General features: G+C 48.7%; 1 protein-coding gene across 2 annotated transcripts in view; it reads right to left on the bottom strand.

The window, feature by feature from the left end:
• Positions 1-26,932, bottom strand: part of SEZ6L (seizure related 6 homolog like) — a 163,902-nt gene that overhangs the window by 36,739 nt on the left and 100,231 nt on the right. For both annotated transcript variants that reach the window (XM_038373708.2, XM_038373709.2), the window contains exons 4-9: positions 13,419-13,611; positions 11,981-12,166; positions 10,812-10,974; positions 9,026-9,192; positions 4,484-4,678; positions 3,054-3,192 (exon numbers count right to left, since the gene is read on the bottom strand). In XM_038373708.2, coding sequence (XP_038229636.1) covers positions 3,054-3,192; positions 4,484-4,678; positions 9,026-9,192; positions 10,812-10,974; positions 11,981-12,166; positions 13,419-13,611 — 1,043 coding nt within the window. The remainder of the gene's footprint in view (positions 1-3,053; positions 3,193-4,483; positions 4,679-9,025; positions 9,193-10,811; positions 10,975-11,980; positions 12,167-13,418; positions 13,612-26,932) is intronic.

The raw sequence follows: 26,932 nt of genomic DNA, 5'->3' as shown, positions 1-26,932 counted from the left end.
TGCTGCCAAATGTTATGGCCATGGTGAAATGTTTGCAGAATGCAAGGGGAGCTCTCAGCACCTCTTAGATCACTAGCAGGTCACCACAGTGAAGAAGTGGCTTTGCCTTATGTGAGGTGTTACATATCCAGACAGGAGCATCACAGGAGTGTTTGCCCTCCTGCAAAGCATCAGGCTGCTGGAGGCAGGCGATCACACTGGATAGCCCATGGGCCCCATATGCTATACAATTCCTATCAATACTCCAGGGAAATTGTAATTGGCACTCACTTTCATGATTACCAGAGTGTAGGTAAGTCATTATTTATTGCCTGTCTCCATCTCCTGGATACTTGACTGAGTTAAAAGTACCAGGTGAGAGGAGGATGCTGTGTTTACACGCTGCCTTTTGCAGCCCCTCTGCACCTCATGTCTATGGAAGGGACACTCGCTCAGAAGCTATCTAGGCCCTTGTAAATACAACATCTGCCCTAACAGTCCATTTTTACTGCAGTTGTTTCCGGGTTCTCAGTTCTGTGCCAAAAACACTGAAGTAGGAATTAAAAGGCGCATGAAAACGACCAGGGAACAGCAGCTGGTGAAGTGTTTATGGCTGTTCTTGGCACGTTTTTTGCAGAACCAAATTTGTAGAGGGCCTTGCTTGGGATTGAGAGTAGCAGCCGTGTTAGTCTGTATTCGCAAAAAAGTTTTTTCCACCAAATGCATCCGATGAAGTGAGCTGTAGCTCACGAAAGCTTATGCTCTAATAAATTTGTTAGTCTCTAAGGTGCCACAAGTACTCCTTTTCTTTTTGCTTGGGATTGGTGTCTTGTGTTTATTTGCTCTGAACTTTGATTAGCAACAGATACACTCAAACACCTGCATATATTTTCGAACTGTCTCACCCATGGGCGTTCTGGGCCAGTAATGATCCAGACCATGCCTGAAAGGATGTCACAGAATTGGCCCACCAGCCTTCCCTGGGGCTGTGACCACATTCTGGAAAGCAGACTTTTACTGCTGGTAATTTGGGGAATGACGACGTCTTAAATTCCACCAGCGTTTAATAGTTTCAAAGGGAGAAAGGACCGCAAGAAAATTCATCCTCATTCCTCAGCTTCCCAGCCAACCTGCCTCTACTCTCAGGGCTAAACAGGCCCAAACCCTCTTTGAACTCTAATACACTGTGTGCCAGCAATGACTGAGAAAATCCCGATGCACGAGAGCCTGCAGCCAAGTATCTGCCATTTCCTGTACATGCTTCCCCAGCCAGCCTTGCTACATAGAAAAGTCTGAGGCCCAGGTGGAGAGTGTGAGACCTTGATTTGGAGTCTGACGCATAGACCCAGTGAATTACTCCAGTGACAGTGGGCTCTGCCCGTAGTCAAGCTCGCCTGGAGAACTGGCGTCAGCTCCTAAAACATGGCCATAGACGTGAGTCTGGGATACTTTCACTCCTTCTGATAGGGGCTGAGTTCTACAGAACACAAGGCCAGGCCCCTGAAAGGTTATTTTAGACTGAAGCTATTCCATCCGTGGACAGCAAGTTCCCTTGCTATCCAAGACTGCATGAGCTGCAGAGACAGCAGCGAGGTCTTCACAAAACAGCATTCTACCTGCTCCGGAGCCCTTTTCTGAGCACTCTCCTAGACTGGCTCATTAGCAGCAAAACACCCAGAGCTCTGGAGCTTGGGATGCTCCCCGAAAACAGCACGTTCGGTTGGCTCTGCCAGGCCCTCAAGCCGAGACTGTTGCACGGTTCTTTTGGACATTGTCTGAATGCCAGTGAGCCACGGGGAAGTCGGGAAATGCTTTTCTGCAGGTTAAGGGAGGGAGCAAGTTAATATAGCATAATAATGGCACTGCAGAGCTGGGCAGGAATACAATCCAGTCCCTGATTTTCAACTAACTATGGCGCTGATTCCTGCCAAAATGATTCCTTGCTGAGGCTGATCTCCTGCAGCCCTGGTTTTGCTCCCTCCAGCATTAGGTCTTGCAAGCACAACAGCCATCTCAAGAACAATTAACTAGTGAAACGAAGAGAAGAGCACGTTTCCCTTCTGGAGCAGCCCTCCTCATTACCCGAGCAGCGAGCCCAGAGTGTGTCACAAATGATTTCATGCTGTGCTAGTGAAAAGAGCTTAAAAGAACCCAGTCAAGAAGGAGCCTAGGTCAGAGCTGGCCAGTAGGGTCCCAGCTAGAGCCCAGCTGGGGCTGGGACTGAAAGAGAATGTTTCAGAGAGGGCGAGGCTGGGTGGTGGAGAGAACCCCACAGCAGCAGGAGTTTCAACTGCCTTCTCCCTGTGCTTGCTGGGGTAGCCCTTTGCCAGGATCAGGGAGCACACACCTCCCTTGAGGGGCTTTCTCACCCACACACGATCTAGAGCAGGCACACAGTGCAATGCTGCAGATCTAGTGGCACCATATTGGCATGGGGACCCTTGTCAAAATGGGCCACAAGCTTCACTGTTTAAAACTACAGATTCTGCAAAAGGAGGCAGAATCTGTGCTAAGAACCTTCATCCATGAGTCCAGCAGATTTCCACGCGATGTGATCTAGGGTTATAAATCAAATGACACTTGTGTAATATTTTTCATCTTCAGAATGTTTTGCGATCTCTCATCCTCTTAGCACCTCTTCCTGCCTGGGCTGGGGAGATCATTGTCCCTGTCCGAGCTGCATCTAAAATTATGGCATAGTTCATATTGCTCCCATTAATATCCCAGACCCTCCGATGGGTGGGGCACCTGAGGCACGGAGGTTTGGTGACTTCTGAAGATGACCCGCCGTTTCAGAGACAGAAGCAGGATTAGAACTTTTGGGACACAGACTTGCTTCCCTCTGTGATGGAGGTGGTTAGTAACGGTGGCCTGTCTTTGCACAGTGCTATCTGTGGTCACTTTGTGCGTAGCCCTCCTGCCAAGGTCTAAGCACAGCAAAGGGCAGCATGTCCCACCAATACACCCAGGCCTTGTAACAGTTTCTGGTGTCAGCAGAGCAATCACACATGATAAACCAGCTGCTGGAGGAAAAGGATCAGCCCAGCCCGAGTCAGGCCCTGTGAAGTACTCACAGCTGGACGTCCAAGAAAAGCCGCTTTTCCTCCCCTACGTGTACCCTCCAGATGCAGTCCTCTCCCTCAGCATAGGGCTCTGGCCAGTTAGGGGACAGGATTACTCCTGCCATGGCAGAGAGCTCCCCTCCACACATTGCTGAAATAACAAGAGACAGAGAGAGGTGACTCATAAGAACATAAGAGTGGCCATACTGGGTCAGAGCAAAGGTCCATCTAGCCCAGTATCCTGTCTTCTGTCAGTGCCAGGTGCCCCAGGGGGAATGAACAGAACAGGGAATCATCAAGTGATCCATCTCCTGTCACTCATTCCCAGCTTCTGGCAAACAGAGGCTAGGGACACCATCCCTGCCCATCCTGGCTAATAGCCATTGATGGACCTGTCCTCTATGAATTTATCTAGTTCTTTTTTGAACCCTGTTATAGTCTTGGCCTTCACAAAGTCCTCTGGCAAGGAGTTCCATAGGTTGACTGTGTGTTGTGTGAAAAAATACTTCCTTTTGTTTGTTTTCAAACCTACTACCTATTAATTTCATTTGGTAGCCCCTAGTTCTTGTGTTATGAGAAGGAGTAAATAACACGTCCTTATTTATTTTCTCCAGACCCATCATGATTTTATAGACCTCTGTCGTATCCCACTTTAGTCGCCTCTTTTCCAAGCTGAAAAGTCCCAGTCTTATTATTCTCTCCTCATAAGGCAGATGTTCCAGACCCCTAATAATTTTTGTTGCCCTTTTCTGAACCTTTTCCAATTCCAATAGATCTTTTTTGAGATGGGGCAACCACATCTGCACGCAGTATTCAAGATGTGGGCGTACCATGGATTTATATAGAGGCAATATGATATTTTCTGTCTTATTATCTATCCCTTTCTTAATGATTCCCAACATTCTGTTCGCTTTTTTGACTCCCGCTGCACTTTGAGTGGATGTTTTCAGAGAACTATCCACAATGACTCCAAGAGCTCTTTTTTTGAGTGGCCACAGCTAATTTAGACCCCAGTCAAGAAAGATATCCTGGAGTCATTATGGATAGTTCTCTGAAAACATCCACTCAATGTTGTACAGGGGCCGTCCTGGGGGCTGAGGGAACGCTGCCTGCAGTGTGGTGGGGAGCTCTCCCTACTCTGCCTGGCACAGTGGGAGCTCTGGCAGCCGACTTTGAGAAAGGCCAAGCCCCCCACTCTTCCAGTGCAGTCAATGGGCCCCTTGGGGGCTAAGGCCCTCTCTGCATTTGGTGTCATGTCTCTGAATGCTGTGCAAGGGCTCACAGACATATGCCTTAACTTAGCTATGTTATCCTCACTCACATGCAGTCACTTTCTCTGGCAGCGTGGTCACTAACACTGGAGAGTTTTTATTTGTGCATGTTCTCCTGCATGCAGTACCAGCACAAGGCATAGCGACCCCAGCTGGCTGAGGGTAACTGACCTCTGCACAGTGGCTCGGTGTCATTCCAGTAGGGGTCCCTGACATTGATACACTCGATTATGGCAGGTCCCTGCTCCAGGGAATGGCCAGGGTCACAAGTGAACTCCACCATCGTTCCCAGGTTGTAGGTAGGATCGGAGGTGGTAAAATTCCCATTCTGAATGTAGGGTTCATAGCAATGGCCTCGCTCGAAAGCTTGAAGAGAAACACATGTTAATTGGACATATGCAGCACGGACCCTGCTCTGGGGAGGAGATAGCACCTGTCACTGTCTCCTTTTCCAGTTCTTGTGCAACTGTAACAACTCTCACCACAGGGAATCAACAGAGTCTGCACTCTGGGCCATCAGCTCCAAAGCAACAGCTGAGCTAAAGGGGTGAGTCTATTAGCAGTACTAGGCTGTTATCCATTGTACAGACCAGTGTTACATAACCTCTCTGTAGCAGAGCTAGGGATCAGTAAGCTGCTCTAGGAAGAATAAGAACCAGCCTGAGTCAGTGCTTATCTCCCTGGCAGGGCCTCACCTGGGGTCAGGACTGGTACGTCCCTGCTGTATTTGTGGCACCCAGCAGCAGTGAGCCTGGCACAGTCTGAACGCCAGTCTAGCTCATGCCACGCTCTGGAATTTCATTGGGTTCCCCAGCGCTGTGCCATCCGTCGGGGCATGTGGGAGGGAGAAAGCTGCCTGTCAAACTAAATTCCATTCCAATCACATTTGTTTTACATTTTTCTTTACAAACAAGAGTGGCAATTGTGTTTAAAGGCCCCTCTGGCCAGCCCAATCCCCAGCCAGCACTGAGCAAACAGAGATAGTGCCCAGTGATTGTAAGCTGGAAACCAGTGTGCGGAGGCCAAAATTGAAAGCTGTCAATTGACTGTAACTGAGCAAGTTCTAGTCAGGGCTGGTCAGGACATTTTTATCACTTAACATGTTACTCGACATAGAGTTCAGGGCTGAGGTGGCACATTCTGGGCAAGCGCTCCCCTAGAAACCCTTCCCAAACTGCCGGTGCATGGCATCTGCTTCAGAGCGTGGCCACCGGATAGGATTGCTGCTGAACTGGGCTCTTGTATGGGGATGCTGCAGCCCTGTTCTTTGGCTTATTTTACAGGCAATTAGGATTAACAATGGTTTATCTGGTCTGAGCTTTTAAGGCTGAGCCAAGCCCCACTTCTTTTGTGTATTATCAACAGTACTATACACGCCATACTGCCAGTTTACATATTTACTGAGCAATCTGCTTCCCTGGGATTATTGCATGTTATTGAGTCTGGTCAGAAACCCGAGGTCTTAGACTGATCCTGACAGCAGAACGTATTTAAATGCCAATTGTGGCAAATCTCCTGGAGTTCCCTGGGATTCACCTGGCGTGTCCCTGAACCTCTTGTTCTCCAGAGGAGAAGCTCTTGGATATTAACTGGTTCACAAATGCAGGCCATTCCTCAGTCCGATTTACAGCTGCTCTGCCTGCTCCATGAGACTTCACAGGCAGAAGGCAAATGACTGGAGTAAGATTACTTCTCTGTAATCTTGGAGAGGTTCCCAGTTAGGCATTTTCTGCAGTCACCAGGAGCTGTATTGCGTGGATCTGCACAGGAAGTTTAACTGGGGGACATATCATCCCCTATTGTAGCGGCTCTCAAACTGTGGGCTGGGACCCCAAAGGGGGTCGCAACCCCATTTCAATGGGGTCACCAGCGCTGGCTGGGGCCCAGGGTAAAAGCCAAAGCCTGAGCCCTGGCCTCAGTTTACATGCCCCCTGCCCAGGGTGGTGGGGCTTGGGCTTTGGCCCCCCTGCCCGGAGCAGCAGGGCTTGAGGGGGCTCTGGCTTCAGTCCCTGCTTCTTGGGGCCGTGTAGTAATTTTTGTTGTCAGAAGAGGGTCCAGTGCAATGAAGTTTGAGAACCCCATCCCTATTCTTTGGGATAGAGGATTCCAGTTAGACCACCCTGGCCAGATCACCACCCCAACCTGTAAGTAAGACTCAGTCCTCTTCACCCATGCACCTGGACACTTGTGACTTATTCCACCATATGCAGCACTCTCACCCACACAAATCCTCTCTGGGAGAATCTGCTTCTGACTTAGATTCATAGATACTAAGGTCAGAAGGGACCATTCTGATCATCTAGTCCAACCTCCTGCACAGCGCAGGCCACAGAATCTCACCCACCCACTCCTACGAAAAACCTCACCTATGTCTGAGCTATTGAAGTCCCTAAACTTGAACAACCCAAGTCAATTATGACTTTATTACTCTGCCTTCCAAGTCAGGGAGGCCTGGATTTTATTAGGTGATTGTAACAGAACTGGAGAGCCAGGGGCTAAGCCAGCTCTGATTACAAGACGGGCCCCACCTGGGTTGAATCAGGGTGATCCCAGGGTAAAAGGCAGCAGGAAGCTGCAGGGAGGGGGCTTCTATAGTGAGGGACTGGCAGAGTGGAGCTGCAGGGAAAGAGAGTCTCTTGCCATGGTCCTGGAGAAAGGGCCATGCCCAGGATAAGCCTGGGTGGAAGATTGCTTTTGTGTTTGTCTGAGAACTTTGTTAATGTAATGAACCCCCCAGAAGCTAAGCAGGGCTATGGCTGACAGAGACTGTGGAGTTTGGTGAAGGGGAAAACAGGGGAAGAGGATAGCAGGGGTGTCCAGGCCCTGAGGGGCACTTGGGTGGCAGCCCCCCCCCCGTTACAGTGATGTCTAGTTAGCGCTTTCTGGTACTTAACATCCCCAACTCCTCAGACCAGCCCGGACAGCAATGCAGTGATGCAGGACAGAGCTCTTGTAGGGCTTTCCATCCCGGGTTTCCTATTGCACATACCCCAAGGGAGGGGAGCAGCACCATTCCATCTTTGACGGGTGGGAGCACGGAGGAAGGCTTTGGGTTTGATTGAACCACCAGCAGGTCTGATGAAGGGAGACTGCGCTAACCCTCAAAGGCTCAGACATACCTGGTCTATTAGAACTCCCAGCTGCTGACTAGACAGTCACTGAACTGCGAAACATAGAGAGCAGGGCCAGATCCCCAGCTTGTGCAAATAGGGGTAGCGCCACTGAAATCAGATCTGGTGATGTCAGTGCAGCCTCCCTGATTTACACCAGTTGCTGAGGATCTGGACCTCTATATTTCCAATGAACTTCTTAGTTAAAGTGAACAGGGATTATTTGTGGGTAGCACAGACCCTTTGTATTATATAGTTTAATTATGTGTCAGGGCACTTTACATTTGAAAAGAAATTGCTCTTAACTCTGAGCACAGATGATTAGGCCTGGGGTAAGTGGGACTTAAATAGCAGGCAGCTGAATGACACAGGTGGGATTATTATAACTTCTAACAGTTACCACGGCGCTTTGGCACCAAATGCCACAAAAGCTTTTGAAGGAAAAAAAGCCTATAAAATAAAACAAAACTGCTGTATGGGAAAGCTGGGATTTGTAGGGAAGTATTTAAAGTGCAGAACTAGGGGACAAGGCAGAAAACTGAATGTTCAGTGTCTTTGCAGCCCTGGTAAGGAAACAGATTCTGATGGAGGATGGTGCCAGGGCAGGGGGAAGCAAAAGGGAAACTGGGAGCAAATGGAAGGTTTGATTTTCAGTTGTCAATGGCATTGAAGGAACTGTGACTTCTCCACCCCTCACCCCTTTAAAAAAAAAATGTTGATCCAAACTGACACTGCTCTAATCTGACTGCACCTGGTATGTCTGTCTAGCACAATGTGTCTGCAGTGCTGCCCAGCATCCCGGGTACAGGCTGGCTTTTCCCTGATTCCTCTGGACAGTAACACCCCAGCTCACCTCTGAAGTAGTTACTAGTCCAACTCAAAGCTAAACCAAAGTAAATCCGAAGCTACGGGAGGAGGTAGACTGACAACAGGACACTAACATTTCTGGCTTGACTCTCCCCTTGGCGTCTGGGAATGCTCTCTGGTTTGTAGCCATTTGTCCGATTTGCCCCTCACAGTGAACAAAGGGAAAAGAACTCCACTTCCCAGACTATCTGTACTGCAAAAATGAACACATTTCTTTTGCCTTGATTCCTGTTTGCTGGAACAGGTCTTTGGGGAGAATAGAAGCTGCAGCCGACTGTGCATCACCAGTGACACGTTCGCAGCCAGGAGGTGAATCCTCCCAGCAGGGCTTATGCAGTTGTCACATTTGCAGCAGCCAGGCTGGGAGGGGATAGGAACTGCTGTGACTTTCCTTCTGTAATTCATGGGAGCCTCATGGGCAGATGCTCGCCTGCCTCTGCTGGCCTAGAGATATTAGTGAGTTGACTACCAGTCCGCTGGTAGCCCTGGCAGACTCAGCACCGGGTTCCAATCGATGCCTCCAATAATGCAGGGACAAGGGAAGGGGTGGCTATTGGATTCTCCTGGTGCCAGGGGCAAGCAGCTTCCTATTGCTACGAAGGGTACCCCTGCTAGAGTAATTGCAATCAGTACCTCTGTTAATTGCATTAATTGATTCCACAGAGCACAAGCAGCGTTGGCTAGTGTCTGCCTACTGCTACCCACCAGCCAGATCCAAAATTAAAGGGGGAGTCACCTTCAAATCGAATGTTGAAAGCTGTGGTGGCCCTCGCCTCATCCACCATGAAGTCAATGCGGATGGTGGTGCCGTCGCTGATCACGCCTTCAAAGGGGACGTTCTCTGTCCGGAGGGAATCATAGAGGACGGCTGAGTGGTTTGTCTCTCCGCTGTACACCACCATTCTGTTCAGAAAGGGCACGGCATGTTAGCAAAGGGCTAGTGGCTCCTCCGCTGGCCACCTTTCTGTCCGGACAGGGACTGAGCCAGCACAGGCTGGTAATCGCTCGCTCCACACACCCCGACCCCGGTTCATTTACCAGCACAGGCCAGGATCAGGTGAGGAGCTGGAAGCCCAGAAAGGAAGAGAATGAAATGTGTATGTGGCAATAGCGTGAGACATTTTTGAACAGGGAGCTGCTCCTTCCTCATCACCAGGCCCTTTGCGGAATGGAAATACCTCCAACTTGCCACTAAAAATAGGGAAGCAGGGGAAGCAACGCCTCTGCCTTTCAGCACTGTGGATTCTCAACAACCCAGCATGGCAGGGGCCATGCCAGTCATTCCTCGCCCAGGCAGGGGCCCGTTCGGTCATGCATTCGGAGGGCAGTGTTTGAAAGAAATGATGCAAACGCCAATTCACAAAGCAGATACGTCTGTTTTATCATGTAGTAAACAGGTGCTTTATTCTCTGCTTTTACTACAAGCCATAAACTGGCTTTATTGCCTGTTACCAGACTGAATTTTTAATGACACTTAAACACAAACATCAGCCCCATAAATGTGTGTTCTGTGTTATGGATGCCAACAGACTGTGATTTGTCACTTTGTGTTTGTGGGTGAGACGCAGCCATGGGCATGTGGGGTTTTTTTGGGAGCCAGGGGGGCAGTTTGTGGATTGGGCTACTGATGATGAGACCCAGTGTCATTACACAAACCCCATGCTAAATAACACGATGGGTGGGGGGTAACCATAGATGTTTAATGCCAGAAGGGACCAGCGTGACCATCTGCAGGTGATCCAGTTCCCGTCTGGGGCAGCAGGGCCCATTAGCTCTCCTGCCCTTCCCATCACTTTCTGTTTAAAAGTTACTCAGGGGAGTCCTGCCCGAGAACAATGGATGTTTGACTCTTCTGTACCAGCGAAACTCACCTCCTCCCAAGATGCCCTCCATCTCGTTGGGCACCCCTCCCACTCAGCATCACGTGCAGGTAGGGTGGTTGTGACCCTCCCTGCACACTGGAGACTCCTGCCCTAGAGAATGCCTGCCTGCGATGAAATCCCCAAAGAAGTGATGCTCCCTACCCCCTCCCATGCACATGAGACCCGCAAGAGGAGGGTGCCTGAACCCCTGCTGTGGGAATTACACTTCACCACCCAGGGCCATCGAAAGCCCCAACCAACTCGCCGGCTCCCGCTATAACAAGACGGGAAGTTCCCTGGTCCCAGCACGCCTTGGAGACGGGAGATTGACACCTGGCCCAGGCAGTCTGAAAGGTGGCTGTGTAAGGCTCACCCAGGTTGGAGTGGGGGAATACACTGTCTAGTCAGTCCTGAGGAAAATCCCTTGCGAGACCCTTGAGCCTCCTTGGGATGGGGCAGGAGGCTGCCAGGTCTTCCTCACGCTGATGGCATAGGGTGGGAAGAGCAGGGTGCTGAGACCTGGGTGGGGGCAGCCCTGAACCCCAGCAGTCGCCCTGGCAGCAATGGCAAAGCTAACCTCTCTGCACAGGTCAGCTCAGATTCTGGCTCTCGGGTCAGCATGCCTGTGTTCCACAAGCGACTCATTGCAGGGCCCCTCACCTGTCCTTTTCACTCAGCAGAAGCCTCTCAAAGTGCAGGTGCAGCTTCTGGCCCTGGGGAGCTTTGATGGTCCACACGCAGTGCATGTTGCTGTGGTTCCCGGGGTAGCTCGGCGAGAGAACTCGTCCAATGGTGGCATTATGCACCGTCCCTCCGCAGGGTGCTGGCAAGGAGATCGCAGAGACAGTGAGACTGGAGCACACAGCCACTCAGAGCTTCAGCCCCAGCCAAATAAAGCAGGCCATGCACTCTGTACTGACAAATGAATGTGTGCTAAGCAAGGGCCTCTTCACCAAGAAATGGGCTGCCAAATCAGGGCAGGTTCTGCTCTCAACTGCACCAGGGTAAACTGGAGTGGCTCCACTGACTCCAAAGATGTGGATTTACACCAGTATAACTCAGAGCAGAATCCACTCTTATGAATCCCCAAAGCATTTAAATCTTCCCTGGTTTTGCATTTCCTTCCCAGGGTGGCACAGTGTGCTTGTAGGATATTAGGTTGATTTATTGCAGCTGCAGGTTCAAATCATGTGAAGCTCGTGGCTTTGTGTGGGTTTGACCCCAGATCAGGGGATGCTCTGCTTTCCACTGGGTTTCTCTTTGACATTTTAGGTTCATTTAACTTGGGAAAGGAAAGTTAGGAGTGAGGGGTAGACCCCCAAACTCAATGTCAACTGAAACTGCCCCATCCTGCACAGCAAATGTACAGGTGTGTGCAGCTCTGTATGGTGGAGACAGGGAAACCCCTGCAAGCCTGGGAGAGTGGGATTATGTAGGAAGGAGGCTGTATAATGTAGTGAGGGAGGCTGGGCTTTGTATGAGTGATTCTCACACACAAGCTGGGCGGCTCTGAACACAACTTGAAATAGCTTAAAGCAGAGGAGAGAAGGCAGGAGGAAAAGCTTTTTGAGAAGAGCTGAGCAGATATATCATCTCCCAGGGGATTTGCATTCTACCTCTGCCAGAAGCCACTGTTGTGTTCCTCACGCTTTACTTGCATGAAGTGTCACTCTACTGAATCGCATAGTTACCCTGGATGCCCACTGATGTAAATGGAATCAGAATTTGGTACAGTTTCTCCCTCTCCCAGGCTCACATTCAACTTCTAACACTAAATTATTCTAGAGTCAGGCTTGTCTTAGCATCTGTGTTAACGATCAGTTCTGTACCCGAACAGACAGGTTCTGGGCTGCTCCAGTGAGGCCTAGATGCATTGATGCATGTAAGCACTTTGGGGCCTTGGAGTTCATATCCCAGGTAACAGTGGAAATGGGCAACTCCACCAGAATGCAGATCCATTACTGTGACATCTCCAAAGTCAGGTCTCCGTGGAAAGTTGCAGCTCAGCATGAACACTAGAACAAACATACATCGAGATTTTAAGCATCACCATTGTCTTCTCTGAGTAATTCTGCAATAAGAAGAGTGGGTGAAAGCTGAAGAGGTAATGGAACCTGGTCACACTAGCCCAGACACACCATTGTTGGAGACTTGTGTGTTTGTGCCATTGAACCATTGGTTAATTACTTTTCACCTGTTCATGCTTTCAATTAGACATCCTTTCTAATTCTTGATTCTATCAAGAATTCACTTGTAGTTATTTATTTTTCTGTAGCTGTTCATGGGAAAAATAAATATTCCGTACATATACCTGTAGGATGGGCTTCTATATGAGAACAGAAACAGATGCAGTGGACCTAGGGGAAAATAAAATTGCTGGAAATGTGCCAGAAAGGCTAGACCTGTCAAGGTCCATATAAATAACTAACCTGTGTCTGTCAGAGAATAGAGATGTCTGCTCACTCTGGCCCTGATCCAGCAAAGCATTCAAGCATGAGCCTAACTCTAAGAACATGAGGACAATGGGTTTACTTACATGCCTACCTGCTTTGCTGGAACAGATCCTCTGAGCACAGTTCCACAAAACACAGCCACATCCCCCAAGGGACAGAAGCCCCTGCAAAACTTGGGAGTGAAGCCTGCAGCTAGTGTTTGATTATTTATTCCTCTCCTAAGCAGGGAATGGCTTGTGCAGGGGGCAGAGTGTGTTCAGCTACAATGGAAACAAACTGGTTTTATTCAGAAGCTTTAGGCAGCTTGGGGGCTGGGGTATTTCACCCTCAGCTTGGGAGCTACCAAAAAATGTCAAGCAAATGTGCTTCTGCCCATGCTTGTAATGACTGCACTTGTGGCCTAATAGCCATTCAGGATGCAGTGCCAGTGGCAGAGGGATTGGCACGGTAAATGGGGAAGGACATATCATCTTCTAACAATTCCCACTCACGTAGCATCTTTATCCAGGGCTCTGAAAGGATTCTGCAAAGAGGACACCCAGGGTCTGATTCCCCCTCCCCGCATCTCCCGACTGCAATGGGAGCAGCCCCATGGCATGGGAGGGGTGAAGTAGCTTGCCCAAGATGGCACAACAAATCAGTGAGAGAGTCAGGAATAAAACCCAAGTCTCCTGGGTTGCAGCCCACTGCCCCAGCCACTCGACCATACTGCTGGCCTGGTTGTGCCGGGGGGCCTGGTGTGCAAGGACCCCAGCTGGGTTCTCATCCCCAGGGCTGGGGAGATGCTCACTAGTTTTGGTTAATAAACACGTACCCTGATAATGAAGCTGAAAAGTCCCAACCACATAGTCTTGGAATGTCCGGAAGTAAACGGAAATTGTGTTGGTTGGGCTGCGAATCACCTGCCCCTCCACCAAAAGTGTCTGATTGGCTAAGATCACCAAGTTGTCATCGTCCACTCCACGAATGGCGAGCACCTCGCCCTCTGACAGGTTCACACTCTTCACCTTAAGGGCAGACAAACACCATACTGTGAGCTTTGCTCTGGCCGGGCGTTCGATGTACTAAGGCACCGCACAAAGGCTCCCAGGTCACCTATGCAATACGGACACCTCCCGTCTCGGCTGATTAGCATGGTCCCTGTTCTGCACTGACAGGGCCTCTCATCTGAGTCGCTCAAAGTGCTGCACCAAGCCTGGAAAGTGTTATCCCCACTTCACAGCTGGGGACAATCGGGTGATCTGCCAAAGGAAGCTGCTGGCTGAGTCAGTAGCAGAACCCCAGTCCCCTGCCTCCCAGTTCCCTGATGGAACCCCATTGTGCTTCTGAGTTGGTCCTTGTCCTGCATGGAGAGCTTCCTTGGGGGGTATTGTGAGTTACCTGGCACCCTGGAGTACATAGTGCTTTAGACGTACACTCAGTCCGGAACTGGACCTTTGTGCCAACATGAATTTACTGCACTGTTAAATTATGCTGTTATTATTGGGGTCATACTGGGGGAAAAAGAAGGTGGAGGGCACAGGGGTACTCTTCCAAGCCCCGCCCATAAAATAGGCTCCACCCCTGTGAGTAATCAGAATGACAGTAGATTGTAGAGATGTTCAGAATCAGATCTTGCTGCTCCCCCAAGTGCCACTGGGCTCCCCCTTAATTGGGGGAAAATAAGTGGTGGCACCTACCAACCTCCACTCACTTGTGGCTCTGAATGAGCCATCACTCAGCGTCAGTTGTGCACATCTGTGACCCTCCCTCTCTTTTCTTACCCAAAGAATGAAATAGTTAGTGACGCTGACCTTTAAATGATCATCACCATCATCATCATCATAAACACCTAGATAATAGGACTATAAATAGTAGCCAACTTGGGTTTGTCAAGACCAGTCATGCCAAACGAATCTAATTTCCTTCTTTGACAGGTTACTGGCCTAGTGAGTGGGCAGGGGGAGCAGTAGAGGTGTTATAGCTTGATTTTAGTATGGCTTTTGACTCAGTCCCACATGACATTCTTCGGAGCAAACTAGAGAAATGTGGTCTAGATGAGCCTACTATGAAGTGGGTGAAAAACTGGTTGAGAGACCACAAGTACTCCTTGGTTTTTTTTTTTTACTCAAAGAGTAGTTATCAATGGTTCACTATCAGACTGAGAGGCTATCTTAGGGGGTCCGTCCTAGGTCTGGTACTATTCAATATTTTCATCAATGACTTAGGTAATGGAGTGGAGAGTGTGCTTATAAAATCTGTGGATGGCACCAAGCGGGGAGGGGTTGAAAGCTCTTTGGAAGACAGGATTTGAATCCAAAATGACCTTGACAAATTGGAGAATTGGTCTAAAATCAACAAGATGAAATTCAGTACAGACAAGTGCAAAGTGCTATACTTAGGAAGAAAAAAAAATCAAACACACTGCTACAAAATGGGGACTTCCTCGCTAGACAGAATAGCACTGCTGAAAAAGACCTGGGGGTTAGAATGAATCACAAATTGAATACGAGTCAACAATGTGATGCGTTTGTGAAAAAGGCTAATATCATTCTGGGGAGTATTAACAGGAGTGTTGTATGTGAGACATAGGAAGTAATAGTCCTGCTTTACTCAGCGTTGGTGAGACCTCAGCTGGGTACTGTGTCCAGTTCTGGGCACCACACTTGAAGAATGATATGGACACATTGGAGAGAGTCCAGAGCAGAGCAACGAAAATGATCAAAGGTTTAGAAAACCTGACCTGTGAGGGAAGGTTAAAAAGAACTGGGCATGTTTAGTGTTGAAAAAAAAAGACTGAGGAGGAACCTGAGAACAGTCTTCAAATACATTAAGTCCTGTTATAAAGAGGAGGGTGGTCAATTGTTCTCCCTGTCCACTGAAGGTGGAACAAGAAGTCATGGGCTTAATCTACAGCAAGGGAGTTTTAGGTCAGATAGTAGGAAAATCTTTCTAACTGTCAGGACAGTTAAGCTCTGGAACAGGCTTCCAAAGGAGGTTGTGAATCTCCATCACTGGAGGTTTTTAAGAACAGGTTAGAGACTGTCATAAATATCAAGGGAAGGGTAAACACCTTTAAATTCCTCCTGGCCAGAGGAAAAACCCTTTCACCTGTAAAGGGTTAAAAAGCTAGGATAACCTCGCTGGCACCTGACCAAAATGACCAATGAGGAGACAAGATATTTTCAAAGCTGGAGGGTGGGGAGAAACAAAGGCAACACACAGAGAGAGCCTTTGTTTCTCCCCCCCTCCAGCTTTGAAAGTATCTTGTCTCCTCATTGGTCAGCTTAGGGGTTTTTCATGTCAAGATTCCTTCCCCACTCTGAACTCTAGGGTACAGATGTGGGGACCTGCATGAAAAACCCCCTAAACTTATTCTTACCAGCTTAGGTTAAAACTTCCCCAAGGTATAAACTATTTTACCTTTTGCCCTTGGACTTTATTGCTGCCACCACCAAGCATCTAACAAATATATAACAGGGAAAGAGCCCGCTTGGAAACGTCTTCCCCCCCCAAAAAAATCCTCCCAAACCCTACACCCCCTTTCCTGGGGAAGGCTTGATAAAAATCCTCACCAATTTGCATAGGTGAACACAGACCCAAACCCTTGGATTTTAAGAACAATGAAAAAGCAATCAGGTTCTTAAAAGAAGAATTTTAATTGAAGAAAAAGTAAAAGAATCATCTCTGTAAAATCAGGATGGTAAATACCTTACAGGGTAACCAGATTCAAAACATAGAGAATCTCTCTAGGCAAAAGCTTAAGTTACAAAAAGACACAAAAACAGGAATATACATTCAATTCAGCACAACTTATTTTATCAGTCATTTAAACAAAACAGAATCTAACGCATCTCTAACTAGATTGCTTATTAACCCTTTACAGGAGTTCTGACCTGCATTCCTGCTCTGGTCCCGACAAAGGCAACACCCAGAGAGAGAGAAACTTTTTCTCCCCCCCTCCAGCTTTGAAAGTATCTTGTCTCCTCATTGGTCATTTTGGTCAGGTGCCAGCAAGGTTATCCTAGCTTCTTAACCCTTTACAGGTGAAAGGGTTTTTCCTCTGGCCAGGAGGGATTTAAAGGTGTTTACCCTTCCCTTGATATTTATGACAGAGACAGACAGACATCTGTCAGGATGAAAAAAATTTGCTTGTTCCTGCCTTGATGCAGGGGACTGGACTAGATGACCTCTTGAGGTCCCTTCCAGCCTTACACTTCTGTGATTCTGTGGCTGAATGGTCACAGGGCATCTGAGTTACCCGCTTGCTGAGATAACTGGAGGAACGTGTAGCACTCAGGGAGAGTTCCAGCTGACTCTGTTGCACCCAGGGCTAAGGTTTTCTTCATAACCAGAACAGCTATGGACTCAAAGCAAGCAAGCTGAGATTTTGGAGAGGAGGACAGCTGCTTCAGAGAGGTGCCAGTATGGTGAACGGGAGTGTGTTATACTTTAAGGCTGTTAATTATCTGAGTGACTGAAGAGGACACGTTTGATAATGTGACTGGAAGTTAGTAGGCAGAATAGCACATCACCCCTAAGCAATGCACATGGTCTCATCACTGCGCTCCCAGTCAGCTCCTGCTTTCAGAAGGTGCATTTTGTTACGTTTCCATAGTAACTCGCTGTGCTTTGACTGCCCTCCATGGGGATGTTCTCAGACAGGCTCTGTATCAGCCAGCCCCTTTGCTCTCCATGCACATCCCTCCTCCCCTACAGCCCTGCCTACAGAAAGCTTTCGTCACATTGTGACAGGATCTGCCCCGGAATGAAGTGCCATTGCGTTGGTTCGGGCAAACCTGCTGTAACCTGAAGCTGCACCCCAGGGGCCTTTAAATAACAGGGCCACATTTTCAAGGGAAGGAACCTGAACTTTGCCAGAGCACTGTGTGACATTGCCCCATGCAGAGGGCTGCGTTGAGACTAGTGTCTGCTCTCTTCACCGGATGGCTTTGATGCAATGCAAGGAACACCTACATTTGTAGATGCCAATGTCTGACCAGTGCCCACTGCCAGTAATTACACCATTGCCCTGGGCATCTGGGCTGTTGTGTATCCTCTGGAAAGTGCCCACAGCACAAACATTACAGAATCAACTGCAACAGTCATGGAGCTCTTACAAGGCCCCCGGCTCCTTAAAGGTCACTGTCCCAGGCTCACTAGAGACCTGCCAGTGCAGCCACTGGTTCCATTCCTGCAGTGATCACTGCTGAATGACACAACAGTCTCCCTCTCCTCCTGGTCTGGTTTGCTACTACAACAGGAAAAATGTTGGCTTTTTATTTTAATCTTGCTGGAATCACTGCAATGCTGGTAGCAGGAAGTGACCTGCTCCAACAATGCCCTTGGTTATAGAGGAAGCCTGAAGGAGTTAAAAGTCAGTGACAGAGAACTCTGAAAATGCAAACTGCACTAGGTGAATGCAGCATAAGAAGGTCTAGCTTCTAAATGGGGAAGAAAGTGCAAAAGCAACAGCTCTAGGACTGAAATAGGTGGCCTAGAAAAGCTGAGAGAAAAGCAGGTTTCTTTGTAAGCTAAATTGTTGTTTACAATTAGCTGTTTGCACAAGGCATCTGCTTGTAGGTACTGCTGCTTCCATAGATGGCTATTTACAGAAAATAAAGCAGCTAATATTTTCAGTGAGCAGTAGAAAGGCCTTTTAATTAGTGCTTAGAACCTGGTAGCTAACAAGTAACCGCACTTTTGTTTTCCTTGTTCTTTTAGCATAATAAAGAGACTGGTATTTCAGCAATGAGATACTCAACAGCTGCCATTTGTTTTCTTAAGGATGTGAAGACCAAGGCCCTATATTTATCACTTCCCAAAACATTAGCTTCTAATTGCATGTGCTTGTGATGATGTGGTGACTAGAAGAATTTGTTGTTGTTGTTATAAAATTTGCTTGATTTCTCATCACATAAGAATGATCATCTTCACAACACCAGCAGATGGGCTGTAACAGCCAGGGCAAGAGCCCCAGCGGCCCTTGATAGCACATTGATAGGAGCCTCATAAAGCAATTTGCAGCACTTTGAGCCTTTTGATCTCTTGGCTGCAAGGAGCTAGATTTCCTCAGGAGAAATGACACCAAACCTGATTAACAATGAAACCACTTCCCTTTCCCAAACACCCATAAACCCTTTCCTAATTCAGTTCCAAGAAAGTGCCAAATCCTCACCCACTTCAGGACTACAGGATTGGGCCTGAAGGATGCAAAGCACTTCTTCACCTGTTACCTCCCCCTAAACAATCACCAGCAGGCCAGTGAGTCCCCACAGCACTTTGGGCAGATCTGAGTTGCAGATACTTGACTTAAGAACACAGCCCTTTGCCTGATTAGCCGTAAGAGCATCTGCTGAATAGGAGCAGACAGTGACATACTCTGTATATGTATGGGTACATGTTTTGGCCAGTAGTGGGCAGTACACATTCTAAAACTCTCACCACTTGACTTCCTTGGCCCCCGGCAGAAGTATCTGTTTCCTGCCTTGCTGCCTTGGGGGGAGATTTGCAAAGGCACCAGTAGAGTTAGGTGACCAATTCCCACTGACTTTGAAAAAGAGTCAGTCACTTGTGCCCTTAAAAATTTACCTTTGTTGTATAAGGCCCCCAACCAACTCCTGCTGCCATGTGTAGGCACCTTTCCATTGACTTTGATAGACGCTGGAGAAGACCTTGAGTGAGAAAACGACCATTTCTGACCAAAAAGAAACCTTGTCAGCTACTTGTTGCCAGGAGAAGTTTTGGTTTAATTTTTAAAAACAAAGATGGGTTTCATGTAATGTAATGATACAAGTTGGTGCATAGACTGTACAGCTGTCCTGGCATAAGCAAGGTTAACAGATCCAATCTCAGGGGGTATATATGCAAATTAAGCTCAGAACAGAGCCTTGTTTTTTTCTCACTGGACCCCTTAACCACAGGAGGAAAATATGCCTTGAGGCCTTGATCCAGGTGATCCCTTTAGCATGTGCTTACCTTTCAGCAGATGAGTAGTCAACTCGATTATTCTCCTGCTTAAAATTAAGCACATGCTTAAGACCATGGCTGGATGGGGACCCCGAAATTTACATATTTTATGTAATTTTCCAGATGCCTTTCAACCCCTCTCCTGTATTCACAATGTTCCCTCATTGAACCCCTAACGCTGGCAAAGCGAGAGCTGTAGAAAATCAACGTTCCTTTTTTCTCCTTGCTCCCTTATTGTCATTCTGAACAGACTTGTCTGCAGTACAGAGGCTTTCCAAGAGCTTGTGTCCAGTTTTCAGTGTAGCAGCCGTGTTAGTCAGTATTCGCAAAAAGAAAAGGAGTACTTGTGGCACCTTAGAGACTAACAAATTTATTTGAGCATAAGCTTTCGTGAGCTACAGCTCACTTCATCGGATGTGTCCAGTGTAGTTTGTAGCTGCCAGGCTCTTCGGCTGTGCCAGATTAGTAAAGATTTCCTGATTATAATGCGTGAGCAGCAACCTCCCAGCATAAGTCCTAAATTTCAAGACTGTGCGCTGAGCGAACGAGAGCCGCTGGAACCCCTGGGAGGCGGGAGGGACTGGAGGGTAAAGTGAGGACAGCAGGAGTTTAGTTTAGCAGGGGTCTTGTTTTAGAGGAAGCAAGTGAGGAAGTAGGCAAGGCAATTGTGAGAAAGGCCAAGGGCAGAAAGTTTTCAGCAGACATGAAATGAGAAACAGGAGCTTTTCTTCCAGCATTTTAAGTTGGGAGTACAGTTATGAACCCAGCTGAAAGTCAAGCTTGGGCTATGCTCTAGCTCAGACAGATGGGCTTGATGAAGACAACAGCAGGTGAGGTTCTCTGGCCTGCATTACGCAGGTGGTCAGAGGAGATGACATAACAATGTCTTCTATCCATGGGGTGGATCCTCAGCTGGTGTAGACTGTCACAGCTCCAGTGAAGTCAATGTCACCAGTGGGGGATCTGCCCCTGTGAATCTGTGAACCTAACTACCTGTCCAGGAATGATGAAATTCACCAAGGCCTCGCTGCCACTTCTGTCCCCGTTCAGACCAGAAGTGGGAGATCAGTTTGGGTGCTGAGCTGTTGCACAGCTCACCAGCAGTGAATCAGCAAGAATTATATGCAGAAAAGGGCCAACTTACTCCTTGTCTTACTGATGCGAGTAGCCCTTTTGCAGTCAATAGGTTAATCTGTTTCAGTAAGGCAAGAAGAATTTGGGCCACTGACTTCAAAGGGCGTTTCATGTGAGATGGGACTCCAGCAGAGAAAAGAGAGGCCCATTATAAAAAAGAGCAGCGTTTGCCTTCTCTGAATGCCAGTGGATGTGGGTATAGTCCAAGTGTCCACATCCATGCAACACACATTGTACCCAGGGGAGAAAATGGTGCAATAACCCCAGCTGGGGGTGGGAAGGGAGCGATTAAAGGAAGAAGCACAGCTGGGGTCATGTTTCTTGCGACCAGGTAGCTTGAGAAATGGATTCCTAATAGCCAGGGCTTGGATGTGCCAGTGAAGGTCCTTTAAGGGGAGGGGTCAATGGTACAAAGGGCAGTTAGATGCTCCAGTCCCACTGAGCGTCAACAGGTGTTAAACTGCCCTTTGTGCCCTTGCAAATCATCCCTTTGGGTGCCGCGTGGGTTAGCACTGGAGGAGCACCATGCTAGAGAGAAGGGACAAAGCCCAGAGCCACTTTGCTTTACTATAAGGGCTCTGCAAGCTGCCCACTGCCCTCAGCGATGGCACCAGTCTGATCGCTGCTGCTAGGCATTGCAGACCGGCCCTGCGATCAACAGCCACATTGTTCCCCGTGAAGGCTGAGGAGCCAATAGTCTTAGTTTGCTGGTTCTGAGCAATACTGAACTTTATGGGACTAGTCACAAGCTCCATCCAGATTTAACGATCACTGGGAAGTTATGAGCAAGGGGCGGTGCTTTATAACTGGGGTAAGAACAGCTGAACTCATCCGCAAGACGGATAATGCCAGCAATTCCGGGTCACTGCCACTGACCCGTGGGCTGCTTTCAGCTCTAATTTTCCAAAGAAAAACAAATTGGTGGCTCATTTTTTCAGCCTGGGAACAGGACAACAAAAGCAACGGTGCTGGCCTGAGAGAGGCCGTGCTCCCTATCCAAGCCACCTTCAGGATCATTCAGCACTTCAGACCCCGCTGGCAAGCTGGCTCTCCCAGGGCCTGGCCAGCGTTGGGAGCACCAGCTACCTGAGGTCAAGTCCTAGCCAGCCAGCGGGAGGCAAAGCTGCTTGGTTGGAGAAGGATCCCTGGCTCCCCTGCAGCACTTCTCATCTGTAGATGTGAAAGCACTTTGCAGTCTGGCCTGTGTTTATAGATGGGGAAACTGAGGCATAGAGGCTAAGTAACTTGCCTAGGGTTATACAGGAAGTCTGAGGCAGAGCAGGGAGTTGAATCTGGGTCTCGTAAGTCTTATCACGTTAACCACTGGACCAGCATGGCAATGAGGGCCTGTCCCCTCTGCTCACAGTATGGAGATGAACTTGGATCTCTCCTTCCCAAACTGCTTCTGCAGGCCTAGTAGGCATGGCTGACCAAATGGGCCCTGGCTAGGTCTTTGGGGAGTTCTCTTTAGGCTCCAAACCTGGCCAAATTGAGCCCTGCCTGGGTGATGTCTCAACTGAGAGCTTGGAGACACCCCAGGGTGCTGCTGGCCCCTGGTGCACTCCCTCTGGTCGCATTAGCTGCAGAGAATGCATGGCCCCCAACGGTTTCACTTCACTTCCAGACTCAAGCCAATGGGTTGGCTTTGATTTACTGAGGCTGTGACAGGTTGGGTCCTGGCTCCCTGACCCCAGTGTAAATCAGGGCGCACCTCATTGAAACCATTGTGAAATTGGTAGGAGAGGAGATTCGAATCCAGGGGGCTCTCAGAAGGGAGGGAGCAGCATTAGGGTTCTGTGCCAGGTATTGGCGTGGGGGGGGGAGGGTTTGGAGATTCCTGCATGTGTGCTTGTTTTGGGGGACAATTAACGTTTTCTTGGGCTTCCTGGACGAGAGGCAAGAACTGAGAGCTCGATTCCTACACAAGCCAGGTGCACATGAGCATGCAAGAAATACATGCCTAACTTGTACACATCATTGCCTTGTTTGTTCCAGTCTCCAGTGCCAAAAACTCCAATGAAAAGCACAGCACAAAAACCTCTCTAGGCAGACAGACACCTGTGCTCAGATTTAAACATTAATTCATTGTTGATTAGGGGTGAATTAATTGGAATAGCTGACACGAACACAGCCAAACTCAGCCTTTGCATAAGTTAATGCAACACCACTGACTTCTGTTGGGTGTTCACTGGGCTGTATTTAGCTCATTGTGTCTGTTCTAAATCACTGAAAAAATCCAGTCTTCCTGCCATGCATTATGCTGAAATGATGGTTCTGTTTCCAAACCAGGTTTGTCAGATGAAGGCCAGCCCCAAAGTCATGGTGACAAATTAAGAAGGGAAATATTAAAGGAACAGTCATTGGAGCAGCATGAGAATTGAGCTGCTCTGCTTTACGGCTGCTTTCCCTGTTTTCAGCGCCTGTCTGCAGAGGAGAAATTTCAGACTGGTATTTAGGGGGGAAGGTGCTGATCTCTGAAGGGGGAAGGTGCTGATTAATGCATTGCAGCACTTACCCAGAAATCTTACTTGCAGGAATTCCTGAAGTGTGTCAGCAGCAGGCCCTGTGCAAGGAAAGGCTTTGCAGAGCTATTGCTCTATCTGGCAGCTCGCATGGCAGCAGTCACTTTCCAGCTATTTAAATTCTGTCTCAGGTTAGTCTGTACTTGGGAAACTTACAAAAGAGGATGAAAGAAAGAGCCAGGGCGGTTTATTGCTCTCTTGAAGCAGATTTCTCTTTTATCACTGGGAGGTAGGTAAACAACACCGTCCTTGGGACTCCTCTCTTTGTCTGGGATAACTTTCAGCTACACATTGATACAGTGGCCTTGTGCCAGGGATCATCAGCCAGGGAGAAAGGTACCATATGTGCAGCTTCCTGCCAGGAACTACAAAGGGAAATCAAAGAGTGAACTAATTTAAGCTCCTGGAACATCCGTCATTTAAGACGGTGGGGAGGGGAAGTGGAGGGATGTGGCGGGACGAATCCTTCCAACCTAAACTAACAGGCTCGTTCGCTCCCTAGAAAAAACCCAAACACCATTACATTTCAGCTGAAATCTCTTTAAGGAAATGATGTTTCTTGCCAAGAAATGTCAAGAGTTTTTTATAAATGTAATTTTATTATAATTAGCTGCTCTGTCCTTATCACTGCAATGCTGGAACCTAATTTGCAGCATGTCAGTGGCTCAGGGCTTGATGTGCTGGGCTGCTTGCAGTGAGCTTGGTAGGAGGACTGGGGTCTGAAACGTTTAATAAGGTGAGATTCACCCCTGGGCAGAGCGCCAGCACGAAGCCTAGTTAGGTGCCACTTGTATTCTACAAGGCTGAGGTACCACTTAAACCCTGTTTCAGTCCCGTGTGTGGTACCTAGCCCTTATGCTGACTCTCTGCACAGAGGGGAATTTCCCCTCTAATTCATTAAGGGCTGGATTCACAGGGCACGGAAGTCAATGGGAAAGTTTGCATTGACGTCAATGGGATCAGGATGGAGGAAGACCAGGATGACAGAGTGGCTGAGGTGTGCAGAGAGGTTCTCCGTTCAGGGGCACGTGCAAGAGCAAATTGCTCGAGAGAAGTTATTAGAACTCGCCAGGGACTTTCATTTTCTTTCTCTTTTTTTAACTTCAGCACAGACATGGTAATTAGCTTTTCTCTTTTACGCTGCTCTCTTGTCTTGTCATCTATATTACAAGATGTTATTAATGTAGTTGAATCTTTACTCTTCAGGATTTTTTTCCTTCTGTCAACCCATTTAACGAGTTATACTCTATCCAAGGTGGAAGGCATCACAGAGAAGGGCTTTTGTTTAAATTCAGCTTCAGTTTTTCTGCCTTCTTAACTGCTGCTGCTGTGATGCCATTAAAAGGCTTAAACAGGGAGATCTTTTCCTGTGTGTTTCTGAACTGGACATTCCCCTGTCAATGCTACCGATCCAGCAGAGCTAATGAGGGGCAAAGGGCAGTGTTTTGTTCTGTGATCTGCACAGGCCGTCGCTCCAGAGCGCAGAACACAGCAGTGTGCGATGGGCCAGGGGCTGTGCTGTTCAGTAACCCCGCCGGGCCCCAGGTGATGGGCAGAGACCCCCTTTATTCAGTGATGTAGTCCCCAAGTGCCTCTGCAGAACAGAACACAGGCTTCGGCACCCCTCCCCCAGCCTTCCTGTTTGGGCAGCTAAACACTTAAAGGTACAGTTCCCAATGCCACTGGGGCGGACTGTCGGAAATGAGGGCCTGAGGCTACGCCTGGGATCAGCTGGCTAACCGCAGCGCCAGCGTGGCTGAGTGCCATCGGCAGGACTGCTCTTCAGCCCAGCAGCAGCACTTGGCCTGCGGCTGCCCAGCACTGACGCCCGCACCCAGGGTCGCTCCTTTGCCAGCTGTGTTCCCTGCCCTGCTCCAGCCGGCTCGGTTGCTGACTCCTGACTCTGACCACTAGGCCTGACCATTGTCTTTGGTGGGGCTGGACCAGGCCCTAAATCCCCTGGACTGTCCATAGGGGTTCGATGGAGGAATCCAGTCCTAAATATAGACCACAGCTCTGCTGCACTGGCGAGGTGTGTGTGTGTGTGTCCCTACCACAAAGCCTCTGCCGCAACTCGCAGTGCCTGGTCTCTCCACAGGCGCTCTCAGGAAGGCTGCCAAAGCTGGCAGTGGGCAGGAAACTAAGGCCTGGTCTACACCTAAAACATAGGTCAACTGAGGGACTTCGCTCAGGGCTATGGAAACTCCTGTGCTCTGAGTGCTGTCGTCAGGTTGACCTAAGTCCCACTGTAGATGCATCTAGATCAATGGAAGAGTTTTTCTACCGACCTAGCTCCTGCCTCTCGGAGAGGTGGATCACCTACCTCGATGGAGAAAACCCTTCCGCAATGCAGGGAGTGTCTACACTACAGCAGCTGCTGCGCCAGAGCTGGGCTGCTATAGCAGCTGCAGTACAGACGTATGCTCCGCTTTTTTGTCGCCCAGCGATCCTTCCAGGCCGGGGGAAGGAGTTTGTATGGCGGCTCCCCACGCTGTGGCTGTGCAGTTTCCAGCCCAGGGAACCCAGCACCAGCACAAAAGCCACTTAGAAACCAAAACAGGAGCCACGGCTGAGTTGCTTAACATGAATGGGGCTGCCTGGTTTAGTGGATGCAGCCCTTACAGTGTTATAGAATCATAGAATATCAGGGTTGGAAGAGACCTCCAGAAGGTCATCTAGTCCAACCCCCTGCTCAAAGCAGGACCAACCCCCACTAAATCATCCTAGCCAGGGTGTTGTCAAGACAGGCCTTAAAAACCTCTAAGGAAGGAGATTCCACCACCTCCTTAGGTAACGCATTCCAGTGCTTCACCACCCTCCTACTAAAATAGTGTTTCCTAATGTCCAATATCCTAGGTGGGGTTCTCTGTCTCTCTCCTCTGCCACACCACCACTGTGACCATTTTCAGCAAGGCCTCTTCTGCTTCTCTCCGTTACAGGAGTCAGGAATTAAATCAAAATCACTTTAAATGCCAGCAATTACCAGCACGAGTGACTGCATGGCGGGGGGAAAAATGGCATTGCACTATTTCCGCACCTGACTCATGTAATTAGCTTTGTAGTTGGTGAAGCTGGGAGCATCTGTACATGTAAAATAATTAATAGAGGATGGAAGGGATTCTAAATGACAGGCTGGCAAAACAAGAGGGAGCAGCAGGAAAGCCATTAATCTTTTCATTGGGCCATCACGCTGGGTTGTGCTCTCTTCCCTCAGACTAGATGTGTGAGGCTGGGATCCCTCAGGGATGGGTACAGATAATTGTCATGAGTACTTTGATCAGCCATTCAGGCCAGCCTAAAATCCCATGTTATTTCCCTTCCATGACTAGTGTGTGGCTAAACAACCCCCGTCCTCAACAGCTTCTGATAAAGGCTGTGCGAATAATAAATGATGCTTAGTTGGCACTTTCCATCTTCTGATTACTTTAAAACACTGGATAACTAATCCTCAAAATACCAGTACAAGGGAGGCATTTAAATAGACAATGGTCCTCATTTTACAGGTAGGGAAACTGAGGCATGGAGCAGGGAAATGACACACTCTGGGCTACACAGGGAGTTGGTGTGAGAGCTGGGATTAGAGTTCAGGATCTCCTGTGCTTGTATCATCCCTGAGAGTGGAGGGGCCGTGGGCCAGGGACAGCCCAAACACTGACATCTCACCATGGAGCTGACAGCCTGCTTCCTCCTATACATCTTTAATCATGATTAGCCCTTGGATGGC

This window comes from Dermochelys coriacea, chromosome 15 (assembly GCF_009764565.3).
Source record: "Dermochelys coriacea isolate rDerCor1 chromosome 15, rDerCor1.pri.v4, whole genome shotgun sequence".
Lineage (NCBI taxonomy): Eukaryota > Metazoa > Chordata > Testudines > Dermochelyidae > Dermochelys > Dermochelys coriacea.
Note: the sequence above shows the minus strand (reverse complement) of the source record. Positions and strands in the feature narration are given on the sequence as shown.